Here is a 26439-nt window from a genome sequence, read left to right as displayed (position 1 = left end):
ATATATATATATATATATATATATATATATATATATATACTTAAATATGCACACTACCTTTCAAAAATTTGGGGTCTTTTTTTTTTTTTTAAGAAATTCATACTTTCTACTCATTTTCTTTTCATACAAGGAATCATTAAATTGATCAAAAGTGACAGTAAAGACTTTTGTCGTGTTCCAAAAATATATGTATATTAGATAAATGCTGTACCTTTGAACATTTTATGCATCAGAGAATCATGAAAAAAATCAAATGCATGATGGTTTTCGCAAAAATACTAAGCACAGTTGTTTTCAACATTGATGATAATCAGAAATATTTCTTGAGCAGCGAATCTATATTAGAATGATTTCTGAAGGATCATGTGACACTGAAGACTGGAGTAATGATGCTGAAAATTCAGCTTTGCATCACAGGAATAAATGACATTTAAAATATATAAAAATAGAAAACAGTTATTTTAAATTGTAATAATATTTAGCAATTTTACTGTTTTTAATGCATTTTTGATCAAATAAATGCATCCTTGGTGAGCATTCTTTCAAAAACATTAAGTAATCTTACCAACCCCAAACTTTTTGAAGGATAGTGTTACTAATTGTATGTTATTGTCTGTAATCGGCTGTATCAGAAGTAATTTAAATCTAAAAAGTGATTCAGTCCAAGTAACTGCAGTTTTCTAGTTCTGGGTCCTAGCTGATCTTGTGAGGCAATTCTTGTGAGAATGGTGTTGGATACTTACCTGTAGATGTTGCATTCTGGAGAAACGGAGGTGAGGAGTGCAGCGAGAGGCTGGAGACTTGCCGTGCCTGTAGAGGGTAAAGCTTCCAGTCCAAGTGTGTCCATCCCCTCCTTTTGGGTCTATATTTATGTACCACCATCTCAGTGGAGACCTCCAAAAATCTGTAGCGTAAGCCTGAGAGGACATCATCATCAGGCTCATTCACAATGAACTCCATCATCAGAGTTCAGCCTTGGGAACAGCATCTCATTACCTGACGGGGACCGTTGGCGTAATTCAGATTTAACTCTGGTAGAGCACAAAACAGAAAAGAATGAATGAAAAGAATAATGCATAATCAGCTCTTTGCTCTCTCATTTTACTTTATGATGGATCGTTCAATGCCAGCACCAATTAGACTGCTTTTAGTCTGCTGATTTGTCAGTGTCTACCATCAATGTTTCTGACGGAGTGCTTATGCAGTAGTCAAGCTTACATGATCACGTTAGTTGCTTTTGCAGACATTGATGTGGTTCTAGGCAGATTTGAAGAATGATAAACGGTGTCTGTTTGAAGCTAAGGATAAAGTCTGAATGCAATGCAATCAATGGGATAAACAAAGTGTAAGCTTATGTTTGCATGATTTTTAGGTTAAAATATTTACTTTTGTTCCAGTTAATGGCATAGTTCCCCCAAACTTGTATGTGTTTCTTTCTTCTGTTGAACACAAAAGAAGATATTTTAAAGAATGATGGAAACTAAAGAGTTTCGGGTCTCAGTGACTTCCATAGCATTTTTTGTCCATACTATGGAAATCAGTGGGACCTGAAACTGAAGAAAGAAAGTTTTTAATGACATGAAATTATAAGAAATGTATGAGGACTTTAAACATTTCTCTTTTTTTTTGCCTTTCACTTACAGGTAGCTGTTCGACGCGAAAAGGCCTGAATGGAGCGTGTTCAGTCCATGAGTACACAGGAAGCTTCGTGGGCCAAAATGTGAGGTTCAAGATGACGTCAGTGTGTGGACATGTCATGAGTCTGGACTTTATCGGCAAGTATTTTGTCTTCAGTAGGACTGCTTTGAAAGTGCAGGCAATATCTGTAAATGTATGCGCAAGACAATGCAAACTTGACTTGTTGTATTATTCCCTATCCTTAATGTTTTGCAGGAAAGTATAACAACTGGGATAAAGTTGATCCAGCTGAGTTGTTCAGTAACGCTCCGACTGAGAAGAAAGAAGCAAACCCCAAACTAAATATGGTCAAATTCCTTCAGGTGACTTTACCTTTCATTACATGACTGATTATGGTGTAGCTATTGTCTAAAATAATTAAACATTTAGATTAACTATATTTAAAGACAACATGTAAGCCTGTCAAAGAATTTATTTAGATATGAAATAATCATTTCTATTCTATAAATATTCTATAATGTAATTATATTATAGTTAGTTTAATAACAATATTTTAACAATTAAGTTTAACAGTAGTCTTAACATATTTAAAAACCCTTCCATAAATCTTTAAATAACAAAGTAGCTGTTTATTGACAGGTTGAAGCAAAAGGTTGTGACTATGTCGTCCTGTGGTTGGACTGTGACAAAGAAGGAGAGAACATTTGTTTTGAGGTGAGTCTGAATCTGTTGAAAGAAAATGCAACCTAAGATTGTCCATATAACTGGGGCTGAAGTGTTCGGCCCGGTTTTGTTTTTTGAGTGTGCATTTTCTTTATGTGTTTGTGTTGTACTGTCTCAGGTGTTGGATGCCATCCAGCCTGTGATGAATAAGTCTTACGGTAATGAGCGTACAATCTATCGGTCCAAGTTTAGCTCCATCACAGACACAGATATCTGTAACGCCATGACCCGACTCGGAGAACCCAACAAGAACGAGGCTTTGTCTGTAGATGCCCGTCAGGAACTGGACCTCAGGATCGGCTGTGCTTTCACACGGTATGAAAGCGGTCATCTGGGTAGAGCAGACCTGTTTGGATTTCTTGATTTTTTTTTTATTCATACCATTACAATACAATCTTGTTTTGTGCAATATACACAACTGTTGAAAGGTTTGGGGTTTCAAATGTTTTTGAAAAAGTTTCTTATGCTCATCAAGTCTGCATTTATTTAATTAAAAATATAATAAAAGCAGTAATATTATAAAATATTATTACAACTTAAAATAATTGTTTTTTATTATTTTGATATATTTTAAAATTGTAATTTTTTCAAGTGATAGCAAATCTGAATTTTCAGATTTTCAGTGAAGACAGTGTCACATGAACTTTCAGAAATCATTTTAATATGGTAATTAGGTGGTCAAGATAAATTTATTATTAACATCATTGTTGAAAACAGTTGTGCTGCTTAATATTTTTGTGGATGAGTCAAAGACGAAAAAGGGTTTAAGCATAAAAACAATAAGTGTAATACTGCTTTAAATTGTTGTTGTCTCCCCCCCCCCCTCCAATTTTGTTTTTCTGAGCAAAAAAATAAATATCATACATTTTTCCCTGATTTACAGAAGAGACCCACTAAAATGTTGCTCAGTGTAACAATCTTGTCAGGCATATTTACAACAAAAATCAATTTATGACATATTAAAAGACTAATTACTTTCACCCCAAATACTAATTAGTTGTAATTTTACATTTTTAAAATTTGCCACTATCCTAGGTTTTGCCCATTTGTCGGTAAGAATTCTTTACTCATTTAAAATGCAATCAAATTTAATATGCTCCCTTATTCTTTTACATATTTTAATATGTACACGTCAGAATAAGCATGTTGTTAGAATTTTTACATAAATATTGTGTTACATTGAATGACAATGTAACATTATTTCAACCAAATTTTGACATTTTATTCTCCAAAAACTCATTTGAAACCTTAAAAGTAGACACTTTACTTACATTTAATGTGCTTTCTATGGACATAAAATCACTTTTGTAAATTTCGTTCGATGCGGACATCTTAACGTCTTTGAGCCGGATACATTTTTTCAGGATTCTTTGTTGAATTATAACATACATATATACATTATGAATGTATTTACTGTCACTTTTGATCAATTTAATGTCTTTGCTGAATAAAATTAATTTCTTTAAAAAAAAATGTTCTTACTGATCTCAGTAGTGCGTTTGTCAAACTGTTCTAATAAAAGATGATAGTAGGGTGCTCACTCCATTATCTCTAAATTTTAGTTTCCAGACCAAATACTTCCAAGGGAAATATGGGAATTTGGACTCCTCCTTGATCTCGTTCGGTCCCTGTCAGACTCCCACACTGGGATTCTGTGTGGAACGGCATGACAAGATCCAGTCCTTCAAACCTGAAGCCTACTGGGTCGTACAGGCAAAGGTCAGTTCTGGCCTTTACTGCTCAAATGACAAAATCCAATTTTACAAATTCTTTTACGGAATAGCTGTTTATTATATTGCATTACATTCTTGATTTTCTGCATATTTCATTTTTGTGCACACAGGTTTTTAAAGGCAAGGACAGCCCACTCACCTTGGACTGGGACCGAGTGCGAGTTTTTGACCGAGATGTTGGTCAAATGTTTGTTAACATGGCAAAGACCGCTAAGGAGGCTAAAGTATGTATTTGTATCTCAATTATTTATTTTATATGTAATTTCATATTTCAGAGGTGCAGGATGTGCTGAAGCTCGTCAGGTGTAACTGCATGATTTATTATGTGTCTTTTCTTGCAGGTCGACTCGGTGACTAAGAAAGAGAAGGCCAAGCAGAGACCTATCGCATTGAATACAGTGGAGATGTTAAGAGTGGCCAGCTCTGCTTTGGGTGGGTGTGATATTATATGGTCCAGAACTTATTTTACACTAATAACTTAACTAGTTAACTAATAATTTAGACTGAAAATATGTAACACACACTACTGTTCAAAAGTTTGGGCTTGGTAAGGTGTTTTTAATGTTTTTGAAAAAAAGTCTCTTATGTTCACCAAGGCTGCATTTATTTGAATAAAAATGCAGTAAAACAGTAATATTGTGAAATATTAATAAAATGCAAAATAACTATTTTCTATTTTAATCTATTTTAAAATGTCATTTATTTTTGTGACAGCAAAGCTAAATTTACAGCATCATTACTCCAGTCTTCAGTGTCACATGATCCTTCAGAAATCATTCTGAAATGCTGATTTGCTGCTCAAGAAACATTTCTTATTATTATCAATGTTGAAAACAGTTGTGATGCTTAATACATTTTTTCAGGTTTCTTTTATGAATAAAAATGCAAGCGTTGTATGAATAAATTACAGCATTTATCCAAAAAAATAAAATAAAATTTGACTGTAGTGCGAATGTGATTTTATCTTTATTTCTCAGGAATGAGTCCCCAGCACACTATGCAGATAGCAGAGCGTCTCTACACACAGGGTTACATCAGCTACCCTCGCACAGAGACCACACATTACCCTGAAAACTTTGACCTGAAGGGCACGCTCAAACAACAGGCCAACAGCTGCTTATGGGGTGAAATGGTGAGGAAGAGCTCTTTCCTTATTTGTATTATTTTATTTTATTTTTTTATAATTTCTATAGCCTTTAATCCTGATATGGCATTAAAAAAGGATGTCAAATTATTAATATTGTCTTATGAAAAATGCTTATGTGTGTGTTTGTGTATACAGGTAAAAGCTCTGCTTTCTGAGGGCATTAACAGGCCAAGGAAGGGAGTGGATTCAGGAGACCATCCGCCAATCACACCCATGAGAGCTGCCTCTGAGAGCGAGCTGGGTACGACTGTCAGACTGTGTATTTTCACATTTACATGTCTGATATTGAACTGTCTAGCACAGGAATATTATAGAATACACCCAGGTTATATTATGATTGTGATATCTGACGCTTCAGAACAAGACCTTTGATCCTGTTTCTAATTATTGAATAAAAGGAGGGAAATATAGACTAAAATATCTTTATTTATGTATATATTTATGTATTTATTTTTTAATATGAGCTTAATTAACTAGTAAAGCATGTAACATACACTACTGTTCAAAAGTTTGGGATCAGTAAGACTTGTAATGTTTTTTAAAGAAGTCTCTTATGCTCATCAAGGCTGCATTTATTTGATCAAAAATACAGAAAAAACAGTAATCTTGGTTTCTAATGGTTATATTTATTTAATTATAAATTATAAAAAATCTAATTTATAATCAGATCTAAGACAACAGGGCTATAAAATGCCAAATATCTTTTTGTCTCTGCAGGCAGCGATGGCTGGCGTCTGTATGATTACATCACACGGCACTTCATCGCGACGGTCAGTCCCGACTGTAAATATCTGCAGACCACGATTTCCTTCAGCATCGCCACAGAGAGCTTCACATGCAGCGGGAAGATGCTCATCTCTGCTGGTATGTGTAGTCTTCAGATTAATTTTTATTAATGGCTATTTACTTTTGCCATTTTAAAAATATTTTCTAGTGGAGAGCTGATGCTTATTAATATTTCTTGCAATCAGGTTACACTGAGGTGATGCCCTGGCAGGGTATTGCACAGGAAGAGGCCTTGCCGGTGTGTGAGAGAGGAGACACATTTACAGTGGACGAGATCAAACTACTGGAGAAACAGACCAATCCTCCAGACTACCTGACTGAGGCCGAGCTCATCACGCTCATGGAGAAACACGGCATCGGTACGATCGGTTTCTGAACAGATTCTTCAGAAAACAAGTTCACAGAAGAGAGTCAATTTAAGCAGGTCATTGCACATCATTTTATCCCTGATGTGCACTTACAATGTTAGTGTTTTAGTTTTTTTGCACTTTTTTGATGCAGTGTCTCTAAAACACTGTAAAATTAATTACAAGTCTCCAAAGCATGTAATATTCACAGCACAATGACTTATGAAAAGTGTTTCATACTTCATTATTCATTATTTGCTGTTATTTCAGGTTTTCACATCAAGGAATATTAAAAAAAAAAAATTGTTTTTGGGATTAATTTTTTATGTTGATACAAGTTTTAGAGAAATAAATATGCCATTTACAATTATTAAAACAAGTCTTTTATTTTTGATCACATTTATGTGATCAAAAATAAAGTACAAAAATTACATTGTGAAATGCAGTTTAAAAGAACTGTTTTCTATTTGTATATATTTTAAAATGTAATTTATTCCTGTGATCAAAGCTGAATTTTCAGCATCATTACTCCAGTCTTCAGTGTCACATGATCCTTTAGAATTCAAAATATGCTGATTTGCTACTCTAAGAAATATTTTTTATTATTATTATCAATGTTGAAAACAGTTCTGCTTAATATTTTTAACTGTAATTCCTTTTTTCAGGATTCAGGATGATGAGTAAAAAGTTCAAGAGAACAACATTTATTTGAAATAGAAATATTTCATAATAAGTCTTTACAGCCACTTTTGATCCATTTAATGCGCCCTTGCCGAGTAAAAGTATTCATTTCTTTTTTTTTTTAAGCCTAATGTTTGGTTATAGTTTGACATGTTTTTGCCATTTTGATAATGGTATTTTGGTTGATAATTTAGTCAGAATAAAGTGGAATATTTCGAAAAACATTTAATTGTAGACCTCTTTTTAAATTAATTTATTTTAGTTTTTATCATATTTATTTTTTTAGTTATTATGTGGACTGCATTAACAAATGATTCTGTCACTAGGTACGGATGCCAGCATCCCTGTCCACATTAACAACATCTGCCAGAGGAACTATGTGACGGTTGAAAGTGGCCGCAAACTCAAACCCACCAACCTGGGGATTGTTCTGGTTCACGGTTACTATAAGATTGGTAAGGAAAAACATTTCAACCAAGTATTTAGTTGGTGTGTGCATGACTAACTTGTTATGCTTATCTTTTTCCTTGCACATCTGTGTGTGTGTGTGTGTGTGTGTTAGATGCAGATTTGGTGCTGCCCACAATCCGCAGCGCTGTGGAAAAACAGCTGAATCTGATATCTTTAGGAAAGGCCAACTTCCACCAGGTCTTACAGCACACTCTGGACATCTTCAAGAGGAAGTTCCACTACTTCGTGGACTCTATTGCAGGTAATGTTCCACAATGAACCTATGCAAAGAACTAGTTTATTGCTGTATTTCTGTACCGTATTTAAAATAAAATGTAGAAAGTTCTCAGAGAAACTCCATGTTTATGTGAGGTTTATTCCCGGTGAACCTAGTCCTGAACTGCTTTTTTGATGCATTGAAATATATTTTAACCTTGTAAAGCCTATGAAGGACATTCCTCAATGAGGGAAAAAAACCCTCAGTTTTATTCAGAGTCCCAGACTTAGCAAAAAATATGCAATTTGGTGCAGTTGCTGATAATTATATTGCCATGAAATTCTGTTTGCTTGTGATGTAAATCATTGAGATCTTTATAACAGTATAACAGACTGCTTAATTAAAATGCATATAATTATCATTTGTCACTCTGTATCTCCCAATATAATATCTTAGTAGTTAGTAGATTAAATACTTCGTTTTATGATCAAAGGTCAGTAGTTTTTATTGTGAGGGGCAAAATATATAGCGCAAAGCAATACAATGATGATTGAGAAATGAACAAATAAACATTTCTCAAAAGCCTGATAATCATATTTGATACTCACATTTTAACATGATTTTTGGAAAAATGAAAGTGATGTATGGAAAATCAAGTAAACCTAAGTTGCTTCAGTCCAGTAAGTGTTCATCTTAAAATATTACTACAAATATAAAAATTATTCTTATGTTTACGTTAAAATCTGTGTAGATTATAGATACGTGTGCCTCGACCTAAAGGTGGACATTTTTATCATGATATTAAAAGTCCTTTTACTTGCTTAAAAAAGTATAAACTATCAATCAGATGTCAGAAAGCATGTAGTAGATTGTGTACAAAAGGTTTTTCAGCAAAGTTTTGATCATGTTGATAATTTAGAGGCCATTCTGAGAAATGAATTTATAAAATATGAAACAGTAGGCTTCATAGGCTTAGGAATGGATTGGCATAAATTGTTTATCAAACACAAGGTGTCTTTATGCAGTCGAGTTATGAATGGACAGTTCCTACAAAATTTAGTTTAAATACACAATGCTGCATAAAAGTTAGACTAAGTTATGCCTTTTCAGACCAAACTCAGCCAAAGTGTCAAAGTATATAGTTTTGATTGCTGTGTAAATTCATTTATCCCCTATCATTAAACACCTGAATGCCACTTCAGAAGTGCTTCTGTGCCACCTTTGCAGTGTAAAGTTGGCATTAGAGATGTTGTTTTAACATTACTGATCACTTATCAATGTGCATCACTTTGTTTTTGCTAATTATTGACTCTTAAAACATGCTTGGAATGTTTTTAACAGGCATGGATGAGCTGATGGAAGTGTCCTTCTCTCCCATCGCCGATACTGGGAAACCTCTCTCTCGCTGTGGCAAATGCCATCGCTTCATGAAGTACATCCAGGTCTGTAAGGACTCATATTGACTTCCTGCTCATACTGCCGTCTTGCTTTCTTTTTCTGGCAATGTTACTAGTAACATTTCACAATATTACTCTTTTTTTTTTTACTGTATTGTTGATCAAATAAATGCATCCTTGATGAACATGTTTAAGACTCGGTATAATGGTCGCTAGTATTAATTGAGTATAATGGTTATTAGTAACCAATGGGAGGTGGTAAAATGGAAAAAAAATTTACATTTTGTCATCATTTACTCCCCCTCAAGTTCAAACCTGTATGAATTTCTGTTAAACACACAAGAAGATATTTTGAAGAATGTTGTTAACCAAACAGTTGCTGGTAGCCATTGACTTCCATAGTATGGAAAAAAACACAGTGGAAGTCAGTGGCTACCAGCAATTGTTTGGTTAACAACATTCTTCAAAATATCTTCAAAATTTGAATTTCTTAAAAAATAATTCCTTTTCTGTTCAACAAAAGAGAGAAATTCATGCAGCTTGAGGGTGGGTAAATGTTCATTTTTGGATGAACTATCTCTTTTAGAGGTCAAAGTTGTCAGCTTGTAGTAAGAAGGTCAGAGCCCTCTATGATGTCTCATAATCTTAAAGGGTTAGTTCACCCAAATTGCTCACCCTTGTGTTGTTCGAAACCCATAAGACCTTCGTTCATCTTCGGAACACAATTTAAGATATTTTTGATGAAATCTGAGGGCTCTCTGACCCTCCCATAGACAGCAAGGTAACTACCACGTTCAAGGTCCAGAAAAGTACCAAGATGATCGACAAAGTAGTCCGTGTGACATCAGTGGTTCAATTGTAAAGTTACGAAGCTACAAGAATACTTTTTTGCTCAAAGAAAACAAAAATAACGACTTTGCTTCGAACAACACGAGGGTGAGTAATTAATGACAGAATTTTCATTTTTGGGTGAACTAACACTTTAACAGAGGTCAATCAGGAGTTAATGGTAGGGTCAGGGTCATGGATCAAAGCCCCAGACATGGTGTTGCAATCATTTGACTTGAGTGCTGTGCAGAACTGAGCTTTGGGTCATTTTGAGACAAGCGTGTTTGGCTAAATATCTAACATTCCTCCATCTAATCGTACTGTCATCAGTTCAAACTAAGAGTTGATAAAGAAAGCAGCTAAAAACGATGTCTGTACATGCTATGATCTGTATACTGTGAAAACAAACAAAAAGAGATAACATTTTAAAGGAGTCATGCAAAGAGAAATGGAATTTTCCTTGATCTTTTCAAATAATAGTTCAGTGTACTGTGAAAACAAATGTTTCTTTTGGGGTCGGTAAGTTTTTAGTAAGAAGTCTCTTCCAAGATTGCATTTATTTGATTAAAAAATGCAATAAAACTATTGTAATATTGTAAACTATTATTACGTTTTAAAATAACTTTTCTATTTTAGTATTTTTTAAATGTAATTTATTCCTGTGATCAAAGCTGAATTTTCAGCATCATTACTCCAGTCTTTAGTGTCACATGATCCTTCAGAAATCATTCTAATATACAGATTCGCTGCTCAAGGAGCATTTCTTACTATCATCAATCTTGAAAACAGTTGTGCTGCTTAATATTTTTGTGGAAACTGTGATGCATTTTATTTAAGTATCCTTTGATGAATAGAAAGTTTAAACGAACAGCATTTATATGAAACCGTAACAGTATACATGTCTTTACTGTCACTTTTGATCAATTTAATCTATCATTTTCTGAATAAAAGTATTCATTTCTTTAAAAGAAATCTTACTGACCCCAAACTTTTGAACAGTATATCCATACACATATCCATACCCACAATACTTTGCACATCAGAAATACAGTTTTTAAACAGCTGACGTCAGGTTGAGAGGAAATGTTGATTACGCGCAGTGAGTAATGCAGCTAAAGTTTTTGATGGCTCATTTAATATGTCCCAGAGCATACACACACTAACTTTGATCCTAATTACCATCTGAATGGCCATGCTGCTGTAAATCACGTGGTTTATTTCTTTTCCACTCTGATGCACTTTGGGCTTTTAGGCAGACTCATCTCTCTCTTGTCCTTTCTGCCAATACATGCGCACCTGAAAATGACCTTCAACACGAAAGCATTTGACCTAAATGTTGTCCTGTGTCCATCTGAATGTGGAATAACTCACAAATTATTCATCAATGTCCCTCATCATTCAAATTAGAGCTTAAGCTATGTCCCTGTTAAATGGGCTTCAATGTCCACCGCTTGCATAAGTGAGATTAATGCTGATTTTCTCAAGCCAAATGTACTGAGTGAAATCCAGCCACAGTATAGAGGTCTTTACTGTTACGTCCTCATTTTGGATGGTAAAATATGTGGAAAATGAAGTTATAAACTGAAATCTATTAGCAATTCAGTAAATGCTGGTGGTTGACTTGTTTTCTCCACCATCAATATTTTTTCAATTATGAATTTTAACATGGAGAAGCATTATTTACTAAAAAGTGCTCAAATGCAACATCTAAAAAAAAGTATTATTAACATATTTTCATAAGTATTAAATATTATGTTCCAATAAATGCACATAAAATGTATTCTACAACTGCAAAAAGTTGAGTCAGACGATACCCAGATTGCTTTTTACAGCTTTATCATGATGTAGTGTCAAATATAAAGTAACGTTACTTTACGCATTGGTCTTTTGGTTTTTTTTAATCACCCCCAGGCCAAACCCAGTCGCCTGCACTGCTCTCACTGTGACGAGACCTACAGTTTGCCTCAGAATGGAGCCATTAAGCTGTACAAGGAGCTCAAGTGTCCTCTGGATGAATTTGAGCTGGTGCTGTGGACCTCGGGATCTCGTGGCAAAAGCTACCCTGTGTGTCCATACTGCTTCAGCAACCCTCCCTTCAGAGACATGAAGAAAGGTAGGAGAGACTAGAAAGCTCTGATTCTCATTTAATAATATAAAATATGTCCATTCTTAAATGTTATGTGTTAAATTTATTATAGAGGCAATGTAAAAAGGACAGCCCAAGATAGAGAAATTTTTGCAAATGTTTTCAACACTTGTTGGAACAGAAAAATCAAGCAAAGAAATGTAAATGTTGAAGAATAGCCCTAATTATGTAATTTCTCTTTCTGTTTCGGTCAGGGATGGGCTGTAATGAGTGCACCCATCCTTCCTGTCAGCACTCCCTCAACTCTCTTGGCATTAGTCAGTGCGTTGAATGTGAGACGGGCGTCCTGGTCTTTGATCCCACCTCGGGTCCAAAGTGGCGGATGGCTTGCAACAAATGCAACGTTGTGGTGCATTTCTTCGAGCAGGCCCATAAAGTGCAGGTGTCCCAGGACAGCTGTGATTCCTGCGAAGCCTCACTGGTCATAGTGGACTTCAACAAGACACGCTCTCCGTTGCCTGACGGTGAAACGCAGCACACTGGCTGTGTGTTTTGCGATCCTGTGTTCCAGGATCTGGTGGAGCTGAAACATGCGACCATGCGGCATCCCATGCACCGGGCCGGAGGAGCCCGCAGAGGGAGAGGGAAGGGAAGAGGGAGGAGGCCCATGGGGAATCCTAAAAAGCCTAAAGATAAAATGGCAGCCTTGGCAGCATATTTTGTGTAGAATGTTTTGTAAAGTTTATTTGTTTTGCAGTAGAAAATCAAAGCCAGCTTAATAAGTCTTAAAGTGCAAACTAAAAAGATGAAAATGGCAATAAAGTTTTAGATTAACAGAGTCAGTGCTGTATTTTTATTCAAAGCATCATTTGTAAAAAAAATATTAAAAAAAAGAGAGAGAGAGATTTAGACACCTAAATCTAAATAGATTTTTTAAAATGTTTTTGAAAGAAGTCTCTTATGCTCACCAAGACTGCATTTATTTGATTAAAAATACAGTAAAAACAGTAATATTGTGAAAATACTAATTTAAAAGAACTTTTTTCTATTCGAATAATCATGTGACATTGAAGGCTGGAGTAATGACTGCTGAAAATTCAGCTGCTTTTTAAAATATATTCAAATAGAAAAGTCACACATCTATATGAAACAATATACAACATTACGTTTATAAATACACGATAAATGTGAACTACACCAAAAAAAAAAAAAATTAAACATGATCTGAAATACACAGAAATGCCTAAACTAGCAAAAAGATAAGTGAAGTTAGTAACAAAAATAAATAAAAATAAAACAGATTATGGTACCACAACAATAGCATGTTTCAGACCACTCGTGTACTCTACACTGTAAAGAAAAAAAATAGGGCACAATGTGCTGTATTAATATAAAGTAATTTTCCATATTTATTTTATTATTTATTTAACAGCGGTGTTTTACTTGTATTTTCAAATTTGCACTCAATTGCACTTCATTTCATTCAGACTGAGTATATAATAAACAACATTTTACAATGTTTAACTAATGAGATCACATTATGCAAACAATATTAAGACAATAAAAAAAAAAACAGTTTTAATGAAAAGAAAAGAAAAGGCGCCACTTGTCTATCAATATCATGTTTAAGAATAAAAGGTTTGGATAACGTTTTTGGTTTTACATTTAAACAAAACACTGCAGTATTAAGTCATCAGTCATGCATAAAATAAAAAAAGGTTTTCTATGTCCATCTAAAACGTCTTTGCATATACAATGGGGGGAAAAAAAGGAAACGTTTCCTTGCCTCGTTTATTTCCATATTGAGAAACAGAACCTTGGCTTATGAATATTAATTACCTCACGTGAATTACTGGACGCTCGTTGGTTAGCTAGTTAAAAGAAATGTATTAATATTCATAAGATCGGTCTGTCACCGCCCAGACAGCCACATCGATCTAACAACCGTTAGATCAAGTCTCTCCGCGCCTCACACGTTCATCCTTAACGCTTGTATATCGCTGTGTTTGTACTTCCTGTCTGTCACAGCGACTTCCGCAGGTGGATTGTAGTGATGTCCGGTTCGCGAACGAATCGTTCGATTTAACCGGTTCTTCGAAGGTCGCATTCGGAGTGTCCTACTTGCTTTTCTGAAATGAGACAGTCTCGATGACGTATGCAGCCTTCGAATGCACCTCCGGAGGGCGCAGCCTTCTAAATGAGACACAGCCGGTTTATTGACTCGAACTGTCCGAAAGAACCGGTTCGCGGAAAAGAACCGAACTTCCCATCACTAGTGGATTGGCTTTTGTTGTGTAGTGACTGAAAGGGCGTGCGATCATGCACGAGAACTTCAAACCGCACTCATCAGGAAAAAAAAGGGAGTGTCGGCGCATAAAGCAACGCCAACCAGCTGCAAAGGTATACACTGCACGTTTACGCACGACTATGTTCTCTTTTATGTTGTTGATTAAACTAACGAGTTGCTACTTGTAGTTCAAGGCCCGGTTGTGCTGCTTTCAAATGGCGACAGTGCGTGCACTTTCTCGTAAGATAGTGTACTATGTATACTAGATACATTCTGTAATTTAGAAGAATATTTACTGTTTGTAGTTTGTAATCTAAAAGGCGGAAAAGTATATGACTTGTCACATTTTTACGGATAAAATGTGGTATCACAATGCATATGTTTTCTTTCGTTACATTTAAATAATCATCAAGCGTAAACTTAAAAAAAAAAAACTCTACCTGGCGTTTGTAGTTCGGACAACCAGGTAGCCCCGCCCCAAACGCACGTCATTGGTTGATGTTGACAGAGGGCCGCCTCCGAATGTTCTGATTGGCCAACACTCACATTCTATTTTGCATGGATTATTGTATGAACCTAAACACCAGTCTTAGAAAAGTTTATATATCAAACATTATATCTAAATATTCTATTCTGTTCTGTACTATTACCATAGCAACATATTTGCTTTAAACTGATAGAGGCAAATTACATTTACAACACTGACAGGTTCTGGTGAAGGTGGTTGTGTGTATTGCTTTATTTATTTATAATTTTTAAAATTTTATTTGTAGATTCATACGTGAAGTTTGCATCCAAGATTGCTTTGGACATCCCCAACTTCCTACCTTGGTAGAGGCTCCAAGTCCACCCTCAGAATGAGTTGCGCGGAGCAAGGCGATGCTGGGAAGTTTCTCAAGCGGTTTCTGGAGGATTTTCCAAACCCGCTTGGGACGGAGGACCCGCTTCCCATCAGTCCACTTAGCCGCAAAGTCTCTATGCAGGAGGTGAAGGGAGAGAGTCTGGATCTTGGCCTCCGACTGCTCTCAGCCAGGTTTGTTATGTGCATATCATGTAGGTCAGGGGTTTTCAATCTTTCAGGTGTCACGGACCCCCATATATGATCATCCTCAAGTAAGGGACCCCATTCTGTAATTGAAAAGACAGCTATGTATTTTAATATAAAAAGATGCAATTTATATTGTGAAAATTAATATTATAAATGTGTATAAAATAATATTTATCTTATATCTTAATTCTACTGTACTGTTATGTATTATTTACTAAAATATTATGTTTATGAATATTATTATATTATAATTATTTATTAATATATTTTTTTATTTTAATGTTTGTTAAAAATATATTTTACTAATTTGTAAAAATATTTTACTCAATATATTTATGTATTTAGTTTGATCTTATTTTTTATTATTTATTATTTTTACTTAAACTTAAACTGTTTTTCTATAATCTTTTCGACAGAACCTCTAAAACTCCCTTCAAGGTCTCTGGGAGTTCTTTTCTTTTCTTTTTTTCTTACATTATTTTATTTTAATCATTATTTAATTATTTTATTTATTTATTTACTTAGATTTACATTGTTTACTCTGCTTTTCTCCAAACGTTTCCACGGATACCCCACCACTCCCTTGTGGGATCCCTGGAGGTTCCCACATTTTTATTTATTTCTTTATTTATTTGAATCATATTTATTTACTTTTTTCAATTATTATTTTAATCAGTTAATTTGTTTAGTTAGTTAGGTCTTATGTTTTATTATTTATTTAATTTTGAGTTTTTTCCACTATTTTTCTCTAAACTTTTCCATGAACTCCCTTTGGGGGTCCCGTTTGCCAGTTTGAAAACTCCAATCAAGGTTTTCATGGAAGAGAGGGTGATTTGTGTTTATGTTTCCTGTTGGATGACATACTCTTCTCTCTCAGCTATAGATACAGCTTTATATTTGTGTTTACATGTCCATTTACTTTGTACATTTTCTAAAAACATGTACAGGATTTAAAAAAAAATGTTGCGACACACCTGTCCTCTTTAACCAGAGGAGGAGCGTTCTCTCATTCCTGTCTCTCTCTCTCCCATTTGTTTTCTCTCGCTCCCTGTCTGGCATGATCTGTTTTCCTGACAGTATTTGCACCAGGTCAGCACGTTTCACTATGCATGAGCTGATTAAGAGATTTGGTGTGTTTTTTCCCAATGTACTATCAGTGGCAATCCAAGCGTTAAGTGAAAACAATGGTGCAGAAATTTTCAAGTTTAAATCTACAATGGCGTTTTTGTTTTATCTCTTTCTGTATCCTTTTCTCTCTCTCCCCTGACGCATTTCTCAGGGCAGACTTCCTGTTTGTGAAATCACTATTGTTATACCCACTTCCTGACATTTAGACTTAATTTCCTCTTTGTTGGAAGCTGTGCCGAATTCAACTGTCTGCACAGTGCAGATTTGTCAGGTTTAACCCTTTTCGTGTCTTGATATAGGTCAGATGTGCATGACGTTGCCGCAGCTCTTGTCAAGTAGGACAAGGGAGTGTTTTCCGACATCTTGCTGTTATGTCGTTAGATAACATCTCACGCAGCCGAAATGCTTCTTTTAAATAGACGTGTTGTGTGAGTGGGTGGTCGGGCCATTTGCCACTTGTTGCTCCAGCAGGCAAAGTGCTAAATCTAATCCAAAACCAGAGCAAATTCACTAGTGGAAGATGTGCTTTTACTCCACAGTTTCTGAAAATGCATGAGTAGCATTTGGAGAAAAGTCGTTTGTTTCTAGTCAATGCATTTTGTACACACTCTGTGTAGACTACCGTTCAAAAGTTTGGTCAGTAAGACTTTTTTTTTTAAAGAAATTAATACTTTTATTTATCAAGGATGCATTAAATTGATCAAAAGTGATAGTAAAACATTTATAATGTTACAAAAGATTTCTATTTCAAATAAGAAATGTTCTTGAGCAGCAAATCGGTATATTAGAATGATTTACATTTACATTTAGTCATTTAGCAGACGCTTTTATCCAAAGCGACTTACAAATGAGGACAATAAAAGCAGTCAAAAACTAACAAAAGGAAAAAAAACGGGAAAAAAAACGGAACACGGAAAAAAACGGAAATAAAAAAAAAGATAAATATAGATAAAGTAGAATTAGAATAGAAAGTGTTAGAGTTAGAGGGTCAAATAAAGGTGGAACAGATGTGTTTTTAGTCGTTTCTTGAAGATGGTTAAGGACTCAGCTGCTCGGATTTCTGAAGGGTCATGTGACACTGAAGACTGGAGTAATGATGCTGAAAATTCACATCACTGGAATAAATGAAATTTAAAATGTGTTCAAATAGAAAGCAGTTATTTTAAATTGTAATAATATTGTAACCATATTATTACTGTTTGCACTGTATTTTTGATCAAATAAATGCAGCCTTGGTGAGCATGAGAGACTTTTTTTCAAAAATGTTACAAACAAGCTTTTGTACAGTCATGTGAGTTCATTTGAGTATGCATGTTTTATTGTCACACTGTTGACATGTTTTAAAGAAGTGCCCCATCCTGGCTGGGTGCAGCGATGTGCAATGCTGCTGTCACTGAACTGCTTAAAGATGACCTTTCACCTCACTACTGCCCCAAAGATCCTGAACAGCAACCAGAAGATGAACAGGAAGTTGTTTGTGAGTGATTCACTTGATTTGGTTCTTGTTCTTTTCTGTTTGTGAAATGTAGGGTTATTGTCGCGTTTAAATTGATGCCTTTTGATACAAGTTAATAAGTTGGAAAAATAATAGTCAAATTATACAGTATGTATACAGCATTGAACAACTGAAAAATATAACTAAACAATAAATATATAAAAATAATACAGAAATGTAAAAAAAAAAAAAAAAAATCATTTTATTTTTTTTTGATATTTCCATAATTTAAAAAAATTCCATAATGCTGGTGGCCCCAAACTGAATTGCAAATTCTGAAGAGGCCTTGCATTGTTTCTCCATCTTGTTTTTTTTTCCTTGTGGTCTTGACATAAATTTATCTTTAGAAAACAAGACAGAAAAATATTTTTTTTTAAATCCCCCCAAAATTGCTTTACTATATCAAATATGTAACTAATAGGCTGACAATACTAAAGTTAATGAATAAATATAAACAATTTGCAATGGCAATTTAATGATCTCAGCTGCATCACTGCCCTCTGGTGTTCAAACAAAAGTAGCACATGAAGTTATTACAGATTTTACATTATGTTTGACAACTTATCTCTCCTGGGAAAAAGTAGCAGTTCATGCTTGTTTTATTGACTGTTTACATGATTCTAATCTAAATGTGTGGTTTCTATGAAGCTCTGTTCAAACACTGTAGCATTATGATAAGTGTGTGTTTGTGTAACTCTGCAGTGTTGCAGTCTGAGCCATTGCAGCGCCTCTTTATTAATAAATTGAGAGAGGTGTGTTTGGTCTGGCAGAAACAGCTGCCCAGTCCCGGGTCGTCCTCTTCACGGACACACAGCTGCTCTGTTCACGCCATTCGAAACACTCGCAGAAAGATGGAGGACCGTCACATAATCCTGAAAGATTTTAACCAGCTTCTGGGACTGCAGGTGAGACTTCCCCACCTCAAACCTTGCATTGTTTTTGGGATGCATGCGTAGATATTTAACCAGACCCGTCCCTGAATATGCATATTTCCCTTTTATATAGAATGCAAAACGTTGCATGTTCAATTCAAGTCCATTTTTATTTGATTATGTCTTTAATGACTTTTCTGCATGGACTTTTTAGAATAATTGGTTCTGAGGAATGAATCTGATTTCTGTTTGTTTTTACAGGATGGTGTGGATCGAGAGTATTACGCTGTGTTTGATGGACACGGAGGGGTGGATGCTGCCACATACGCTGCCACTCACCTGCATATCGTACTCAGCCAGCAGGAGGCACTAAAAAGCGATGCTGCCACAGCCTTCAAAAGCTCCTTCACACAAACAGATGACATGTTCAAGATTAAAGCCAAGAGAGAGGTAAGAACAACCACCAAAAGTCTGAGACCACTAGTGAAAATGCTTGCATTTTTTACATTTTAATTTAACATTTTTTTTCATTAGAAACTATATTATCAGCATGTCAGTTTGAATCCTGATTTACATGTAAAAATGAAAGGTGTCCAACCCTCTACGCACACCTTGGCAATATAATCGCCATTGGCTAGTACATTTTTTAGTTTACTCGCCAGACTACTATTTTACATACACACACACACACATATATATATATATATATATAAAAACTGAATATATATATATATATATATATACATATATACACACACACACACACACACAATGTAGTATACTACTATATGATTCCACCAAATCAGCTTATCTTTGTAAAATGGCACAGCTTCTTAAATATCTGAATGTACACTATTAACATCAGTCAATCAAGCATTATATTATGATGATGTGATAATAAAGCACCATTTAATGATAGAACTAGTGATTAAGGTCATTGCACACTGAGTCTGAAAATTTCGTCCGAAATTTTCGCACGTTAAAAAATAAGTACGACCTCACGTTATGTCAATCATGTTTACACACTGCCTCCGAAATTTTCGTCCGTCATAAAAAAAAAATTCGGATCGGTTTCGATTTTTTGCGTTTTTCGCATCTGTGGCAAGCATTTTGAGAGGTGTTTTAAAAGTTCAGAGCCACCATACAAGCGAACGCCAAAATCCAGAATAGCGATTGTCAAGTTCATCCACTTCGTCTCGCAGCACAAAGCACTGTATATAGATCCTTGCACACTGAGTTCACAGAAATTGGTGGTCTTCTTTTTAAAGGGGTCATATGATGTTGCTAAAAAGAACATTATTTGGTGTATTTGGTGTAATGAAATGTGTTTATGTGGTTTAAGGTTCAAAAATTTCATTGGCAAATTCTTTAAATATAAAAAACTTACTTATAGTCTGTGAGTCAGAACAGCCGGCATTGTAGGCTACTTTCCCAGGTTCAGGAAACAGTCCTCCATAAAATGCGCTGGACACATCTGAATATTTGGGTTAAACTGTTCTGGAACAGTGTTGTAAATACAACTTAACCACTGATTTCTAGTCGTGTCCTCTTTTGGAAGGCCAAACAAAGTAGTTTAGCTTTCACAACGAAAAAGCGTCACATACCGTGACCTTGAGTGAGCGGAAGTCGGAGGCCTAGAGTGAGCCGCGGCCTAGAGTATGCAGAGGCTGGCTTGAGTGAGCAGAGGCGGGCGTGCTTTAAAACGGCGTGGATTCGACGAAGGAGCATCCGGCGGGCTTGCGGCAACCACATGTGACGACCCCGGGCTGGACTCCGCTTCGTCCACAGTGAAAGCTCGTTATGGAAATCTTCCCACATCGTGACGTAGACATGGGGGCGTGTTAGAACGAGTCGTTTTAGGTAGGCGTGGTTGACTCTTAACTTTTATAAAGAATATCTCTTTGGATTTCAGACTTTAGTCTTTGCAACTTTACAGATCTTCTTTATGCACCAAGAGCTTGTAACACTCCAAAGAGAAAGGAAAAATTGAAATCGCATCATATGACCCCTTTAATATGTGGCTCTAGTATCGCTAGCAAAGCATCAAACTGAGCCACTGACATCCTGAAGTAAACTTTGAATCGCCTGTGATAATCTCGCTGCTCCTTAATAAGGATATACTGTAATACTGTAATAACTCTCCGTCCTCTCTATATCTCAGGATTAGATGGACCCAATATTTCCTTTCTTTTCCTTTTTTTAAGAAGCGAGAGGACAACAGAATCATCCTCAATGCTTTAAGACTCCATTTAGTAGGCCTACTGTTTTGCGAATTTTTTCGCAACGGATTAATTAATACGCATTGGACTCAGTGTGCAAGGTTTCTGTGCGTGACGGATTTTTAGGATTTCTAATACGAAAAAACGCACACGAAAATTTCGGACTCGGTGTGCAGAGACCTTTAGAACTAAAACTTGGTAACCATGTATGAATACATATGTCATTTTAATTGAACTTAGGACTGGTGGTGGTGCCTAAGATATTGTTGGTCATAGATAATAGTAATTATTATTAAAAGCTAATACTACTACTACTAACTGCTGGGTTCATGAATATTAATCTGAAAGAAAAACAGGGACGGTAATAGATGAGCGCCAGCCAATGAGATTGCCGTTTGAGCATTAGTTCCACCCACTATCGGAGAAACCGGCAAATCTTCTGCTTGTTCTTAAAAGCGGAATAATTCTAAATGAACTCCGTTATTTTGACAGGAAATACAACAAAGAATATTGTTTACATGTAGCGCGTCGATTCGGCGTGATATGTAAGACTCTCACTCTCTCTCCTTGCATGTGTTTGAAACAAAGCGCTATCAGCAAAGCGACGGCGAGTCGTGCTCCTTCACACTAGAGTTTACGGTGTGTCAAATACAGGTACGCTGCGCATCCATTGAGATTAATTGAAATAGTACAGATCGCTTGATGGTGTTCAGCAAGTGAAAATATATCTGTGCTAAACTTATAATTAGCCTCCAACTCAAACACTGGCGAGTAAAATCTAAGAATTTATTAGCCAATGGCTAACGATAGTCATTATTTAGTCGCCCAGAGTAAGATTTAGTCGCATATGCGAGTGATTTACTCACAATGTAGAGGGTTGGTGTCATGAACTGCATTTTTTATTATTTTATACTGTTTTCTGAGGTCCACTTATAATGTTATCAAGATTTTTACATCAAAAAACATCGTAATTCAGATGTAATAGGCTATTTTATGTCCTGTTTTGACCCCTCTCATCAGAACGCTCTGTTTGAATAGGCGTGGCGGATTGTAGACTCAGAAGTAAACGCCCACTGATATGATTGGCTAACAGTTGAGCGTGTTTGACAGCCTCCATCCTTCACAGATTGGCGCTGCTGTGATTAGGGTTAAAAACACATAAATACTTCGTACATATCAAATTATATTTTTTTACCACATTATTATTATTATTTATTTATTAGTTTTTTTCTTTAGTCTTATTTAATTGTTCTTTCTGTTCTCATGTCATGTATGTATATATGTACCAAGAGCTCCTAAAAAACCACAACAAATTCCTTGTGTGTTTGCACACACTTGGCGAATAAAGCTAATTCTGATTCTGAAATTATCTGTAATAACAGACAAAGCAATAGTGATCACGTAATAAAAACAGTTACTCACACTTGTGTGGCGCGACATTACCATCTGATGCAATATAGTCACACAGCATCATCTTTTAGTTTCAGTCTTTCTGAAAATCCTGTCGAATTAGGCCTTGTTTGTAAACGAATCCGCGTTAAAATGAAGTGAACGAAGGACCAAGTTCTTACTGATGTGGTCTGGAACTTCATTAAAATAAAGTTTATCCACTCTTTCCTAATGTTAGGATTAGAAGGAAGGCAATTCAAAGATTGCCATCTTTATCGTTTGGTTTCTGCATAGATCTGCGTTTGACTCTCTCATTATTTACAGTACATGTGTGAATCGGTGGGTGGAGCTAAACAGGCAGTGATGTAGAAGCAGGCGTTGATCTTCCTCTGCGGAGGCGGTGCTTAGCCACACTATTACGTCATAAAGTGGCACATTCCACAACCTGTCATTTTGGCAGATTGCCTTCAATATAAGCTGTTTTTAGACTAACGAGAAAGTTTTGAGTTCTGAAACTTACAGGATGTTTTTATAGTACAATGACCTCTTATATGTCAAAAGATCAGGGGAATTTAGATTTCTCAGTTTTATGATCCCTTTAATAGCTTTTAGAAGGCGTTAACATGCTCAACGCACAGATTTGCTTCCTGAGCTTAAATATCTTAAGTATATCTTATATATTTCCTCTCATTTTACATTTTCATATTTTTAAGATTTTATATATTTTTAAATTTATTTTTAAAACTTATTTTTATTTCTTGTTTCAAATCATTTACAAAGAAATAGCAGATTTTCAGTGTGATTTCAGATTTGTATGTACAACAAATAAATGAAACAACAAAACCACTTTTAAACATGCACTATCAAAAAAATCGTCAAATACAGCAAGCTGACATTTATGATGGCTTTCTTCAAAGTGTACACTTGTTTTCCTTTAAACAGGTTTTTTTTTTCAGTGCATCTGCTTCTGAAACACTGTGCACAATCAGTTTCAAGAGTTATAATATCTTTCCCCTTATTTGTCAAGCTGGTGCATTTTGTGGAAATTCACGATGGAAAGAAATCTTTTCACACCTCTCCCACTTCTTGAGATGCAACTGTTATGTGTATTGAATGTTCCTATGCTGTAATAAATACAGATAAATATAGTCCGTGTTCCTCCTGTGGTTAAATACTTGATAACGAAACGGTGCAGGCTTGCTGCACATCTGTCGTCCTCCACAGGTACGGATATGAGTAATCACTTTCTGTTTCAATGGCACGATCAGTTTAAGTATACAAGAATTCATTTTACCTATACTTAAATTATACAGAATTCAATAAGTTGACTGAAGTGTCATTAAATGATAAAAATAAATATTTTAGTAGGGCAGTATAGTATTTTAAATATAAATGGGTAAATTATATTTTTTTTCATTGTGAAATTGACAAAATATTTAGTTAAAGGGGTCATATGATGCAATTTCAATTTTTCCTTTCTCTTTGTACAGTATGTGGAAAATAATGTGTTTTTTTAACCTTAAACCGCATAAACACATTTCATTACACCAAATACACAAAATAATGTTCTTTTTAGCAGCATCATATGACCCCTTTAAAATGTGAATTATTTATTATTTGACTATTTTGTAATCTAAAAATAGAAAAGTCTGCTATATTATTTTATTAAATTCTATTATATTTTATTAAATTCATGATTTTATTTAGAGCTATTAATTTTGAACATAATAGTGATTTATGTACTAAATTATTTGACTATGTATTTGACAGTATTATTTGATGAAATTAGTTTTACTTTTTTAATTTTAATGGAAATTATATATATTATTTAATTAATTTAGTACAGTTAATTTTGAACATACCACAATGAAAAGCTATTAAAAAATTTTATATAAATAAGTTTTATATATTATATACAAATATATTGTTAGAATGTGAATTTATTATTATTTCAATATTTGTTATAATTAAAAAATTATTTTAAATGATAAAATATTTTAAGTTCATTATTTAATTTAGTGTAGTTAATTTTGGGCATAATAGCACAAAAATATTTCATTTGTGATTTATTTGCTAAATTATTTGACAGATCATAATTAGATTTAAATTAATCAACTGACAGCCCTAGTTTTTGAAAATGAGTGTAGTATTTGCATTCACTGATTTTAGTTTATGTTGATTTGAAAGATTTATGCTGATTTAAACTTTATCACAGTACTGTTTTAATGTAAAATAGTATAACAATTACTGTATTACAGTAATGAGAATCATAATTATAAAAAAAAAAAAATTATGTGGCACACTCATAGTTACTACAGGATGGCAAACTAAACATTCTTTTGTCTTTAGCGTCTGCGCAGCGGCAGCACTGGTGTGGCGGCTTTACTGACCTCTGATCGCCTGACTGTCTCCTGGCTGGGCGACTCTCAAGCTATGCTGGTTCGACAGGGAGAACCAGTGACCCTAATGGAGCCACACAAACCTGAGAGAGAGGTATGACACACTACAAGCCATTGCTGACCAATAGAGACAGAACCACAAGAGCGTATCAGATGCTCGTCTGTTCTCTGTGAGCAGCTGAAATGTGAGACAGAGGAAGCGACTGCTGACCACCTGCTGAATCCATATTAGCAGTGTTTTCTGCATACATACTACAGCGACTGAATGCCAAAAGCATCAGAAATGGTCCTTAGAGAGACACTGACTGACTTAAGATCAGCGTTTCTGCACATGATTTGCAAAATAAATACTTAAGCCATAGAGTAATAATGATGCAATGGATGCAAACAATTTGAATGTCTGGAGAGGCTAAATAAAGATATTATTCTCTGAATTTAGCTAAATATAGGGGTTTGCTGTTGCGAAAGCTCCAGACTGTATCTTGAATGTTTGTGCTTGTTTTTCTGTGCAGGATGAGAAGAAAAGAATTGAGGATCTGGGTGGATGCATCGCTTACATGGGTTGTTGGCGGGTAAATGGTACCTACGCCGTTTCCAGAGCAATAGGTGAACAATCTCGCAACCAAATCAAAAAACAAGATTCTTGAGTAGTTTCAAGTATGGCTGGGTGATATACTATTCACAAGATATTTGAATATTCAACAATGTTTTTTTATTTAATTAATAAGATGGACATTTTAATAGCGTCTCTGATTTAAATTTCAGTAGCAAAAGTGCAGTCCGTTTGATTCATGTTCATGAATCAGTTCAGAAACTCTGATTCATTTGCATTATTGCTCAAAAATGTTCACAGAAGTTTATTTACTTGCGTGTGTTAAGAAAATATATGTAGGTATGTATTGCTGATTATCATGATGCTATATTGGTGCATATAACAAAACTTATTTGTTCATATAGTGATAAATATGTCCTGATTTATTTTTATTTCTTTATTTTTTCACATATATGCAACATTTTGGATCTATTTTTTAAAGTTATGTTGGATATATATTTATATATATATAGTGGGTACAGAAAAGAATCACCCCCCTTGAAATAATTACTTTTTGTTGCTTTGCAGTCGGAAATGAAGACGGACACAGTTTTTGTTTTATCCAGCTGAATTTACTCAGTGAAACTTATAACATCCAAGTGAAAGATATAACACCAACATGTCAGGAAAAAATAAAATCACTGAGTTGGAAAAAGGATCACCAGTATTTTGTTGAACCAACTTTTTTGCTGTAATTACAGCCTTTAGTCTGTTGGGATATGTCTCTACTAACTAACATCTAGACTTTGCAATAATAATAAATGCTGTGTGCTTTGGGTCATTGTCATGTTGGAAGTTAAACCTTCTTCCCTCAAAAGAAAACCCACCACTTCAGGTCGACTTTGCACCGCAGACTTATTTAAATATTGCACAGGAAAGACAGATCCGATCGGTTATCCAGATTGAGATGTCCGTTGATGAAGTGTAAATGCGCCGTGTCCTGATTGACTGATGATCCGATCTGCTTGATCGGATCA

The 26439-nt window shown here is 35.0% G+C and overlaps 3 protein-coding genes across 3 annotated transcripts in view; 2 read left to right on the top strand and 1 right to left on the bottom strand.

Moving 5' to 3' along the window:
- Positions 1 to 824, bottom strand: part of LOC107755842 (interleukin-17A) — a 3800-nt gene extending 2976 nt beyond the window's left edge. The window contains exon 1 of the mRNA XM_016572772.1: positions 744 to 824. Within this exon, the coding sequence (XP_016428258.1) occupies positions 744 to 758 (15 nt within the window). The 5' untranslated portion in view covers positions 759 to 824. The remainder of the gene's footprint in view (positions 1 to 743) is intronic.
- LOC107755840 (DNA topoisomerase III beta) overlaps positions 1 to 12863 on the top strand; it is a 16442-nt gene extending 3579 nt beyond the window's left edge. Inside the window, exons 3-18 of the mRNA XM_016572771.1 lie at positions 1644 to 1775; positions 1894 to 2000; positions 2278 to 2352; positions 2480 to 2676; positions 3924 to 4080; positions 4205 to 4318; positions 4436 to 4526; positions 5072 to 5226; positions 5377 to 5482; positions 5959 to 6105; positions 6213 to 6386; positions 7382 to 7510; positions 7618 to 7767; positions 9064 to 9164; positions 11859 to 12060; positions 12288 to 12863. Of these exons, the coding sequence (XP_016428257.1) occupies positions 1644 to 1775; positions 1894 to 2000; positions 2278 to 2352; positions 2480 to 2676; positions 3924 to 4080; positions 4205 to 4318; positions 4436 to 4526; positions 5072 to 5226; positions 5377 to 5482; positions 5959 to 6105; positions 6213 to 6386; positions 7382 to 7510; positions 7618 to 7767; positions 9064 to 9164; positions 11859 to 12060; positions 12288 to 12760 (2510 nt within the window). The 3' untranslated portion in view covers positions 12761 to 12863. The remainder of the gene's footprint in view (positions 1 to 1643; positions 1776 to 1893; positions 2001 to 2277; positions 2353 to 2479; positions 2677 to 3923; positions 4081 to 4204; positions 4319 to 4435; positions 4527 to 5071; positions 5227 to 5376; positions 5483 to 5958; positions 6106 to 6212; positions 6387 to 7381; positions 7511 to 7617; positions 7768 to 9063; positions 9165 to 11858; positions 12061 to 12287) is intronic.
- Positions 12864 to 14317: 1454 nt separating this feature from the next.
- LOC107755823 (protein phosphatase 1F-like) overlaps positions 14318 to 26439 on the top strand; it is a 15997-nt gene continuing 3875 nt past the window's right edge. Inside the window, exons 1-7 of the mRNA XM_016572743.1 lie at positions 14318 to 14433; positions 15094 to 15353; positions 17843 to 17973; positions 18694 to 18896; positions 19125 to 19313; positions 24821 to 24964; positions 25383 to 25476. Coding sequence (XP_016428229.1) covers positions 15178 to 15353; positions 17843 to 17973; positions 18694 to 18896; positions 19125 to 19313; positions 24821 to 24964; positions 25383 to 25476 — 937 coding nt within the window. The 5' untranslated portion in view covers positions 14318 to 14433; positions 15094 to 15177. The remainder of the gene's footprint in view (positions 14434 to 15093; positions 15354 to 17842; positions 17974 to 18693; positions 18897 to 19124; positions 19314 to 24820; positions 24965 to 25382; positions 25477 to 26439) is intronic.

Source organism: Sinocyclocheilus rhinocerous, unplaced genomic scaffold, assembly GCF_001515625.1.
Source record: "Sinocyclocheilus rhinocerous isolate Xijiao unplaced genomic scaffold, SAMN03320098_v1.1 scaffold352, whole genome shotgun sequence".
Taxonomy (NCBI): Eukaryota; Metazoa; Chordata; class Actinopteri; order Cypriniformes; family Cyprinidae; genus Sinocyclocheilus; species Sinocyclocheilus rhinocerous.
The sequence above is the reverse complement of the archived record's forward strand: the minus strand, read 5'-3'. Positions and strand labels throughout refer to the sequence as shown.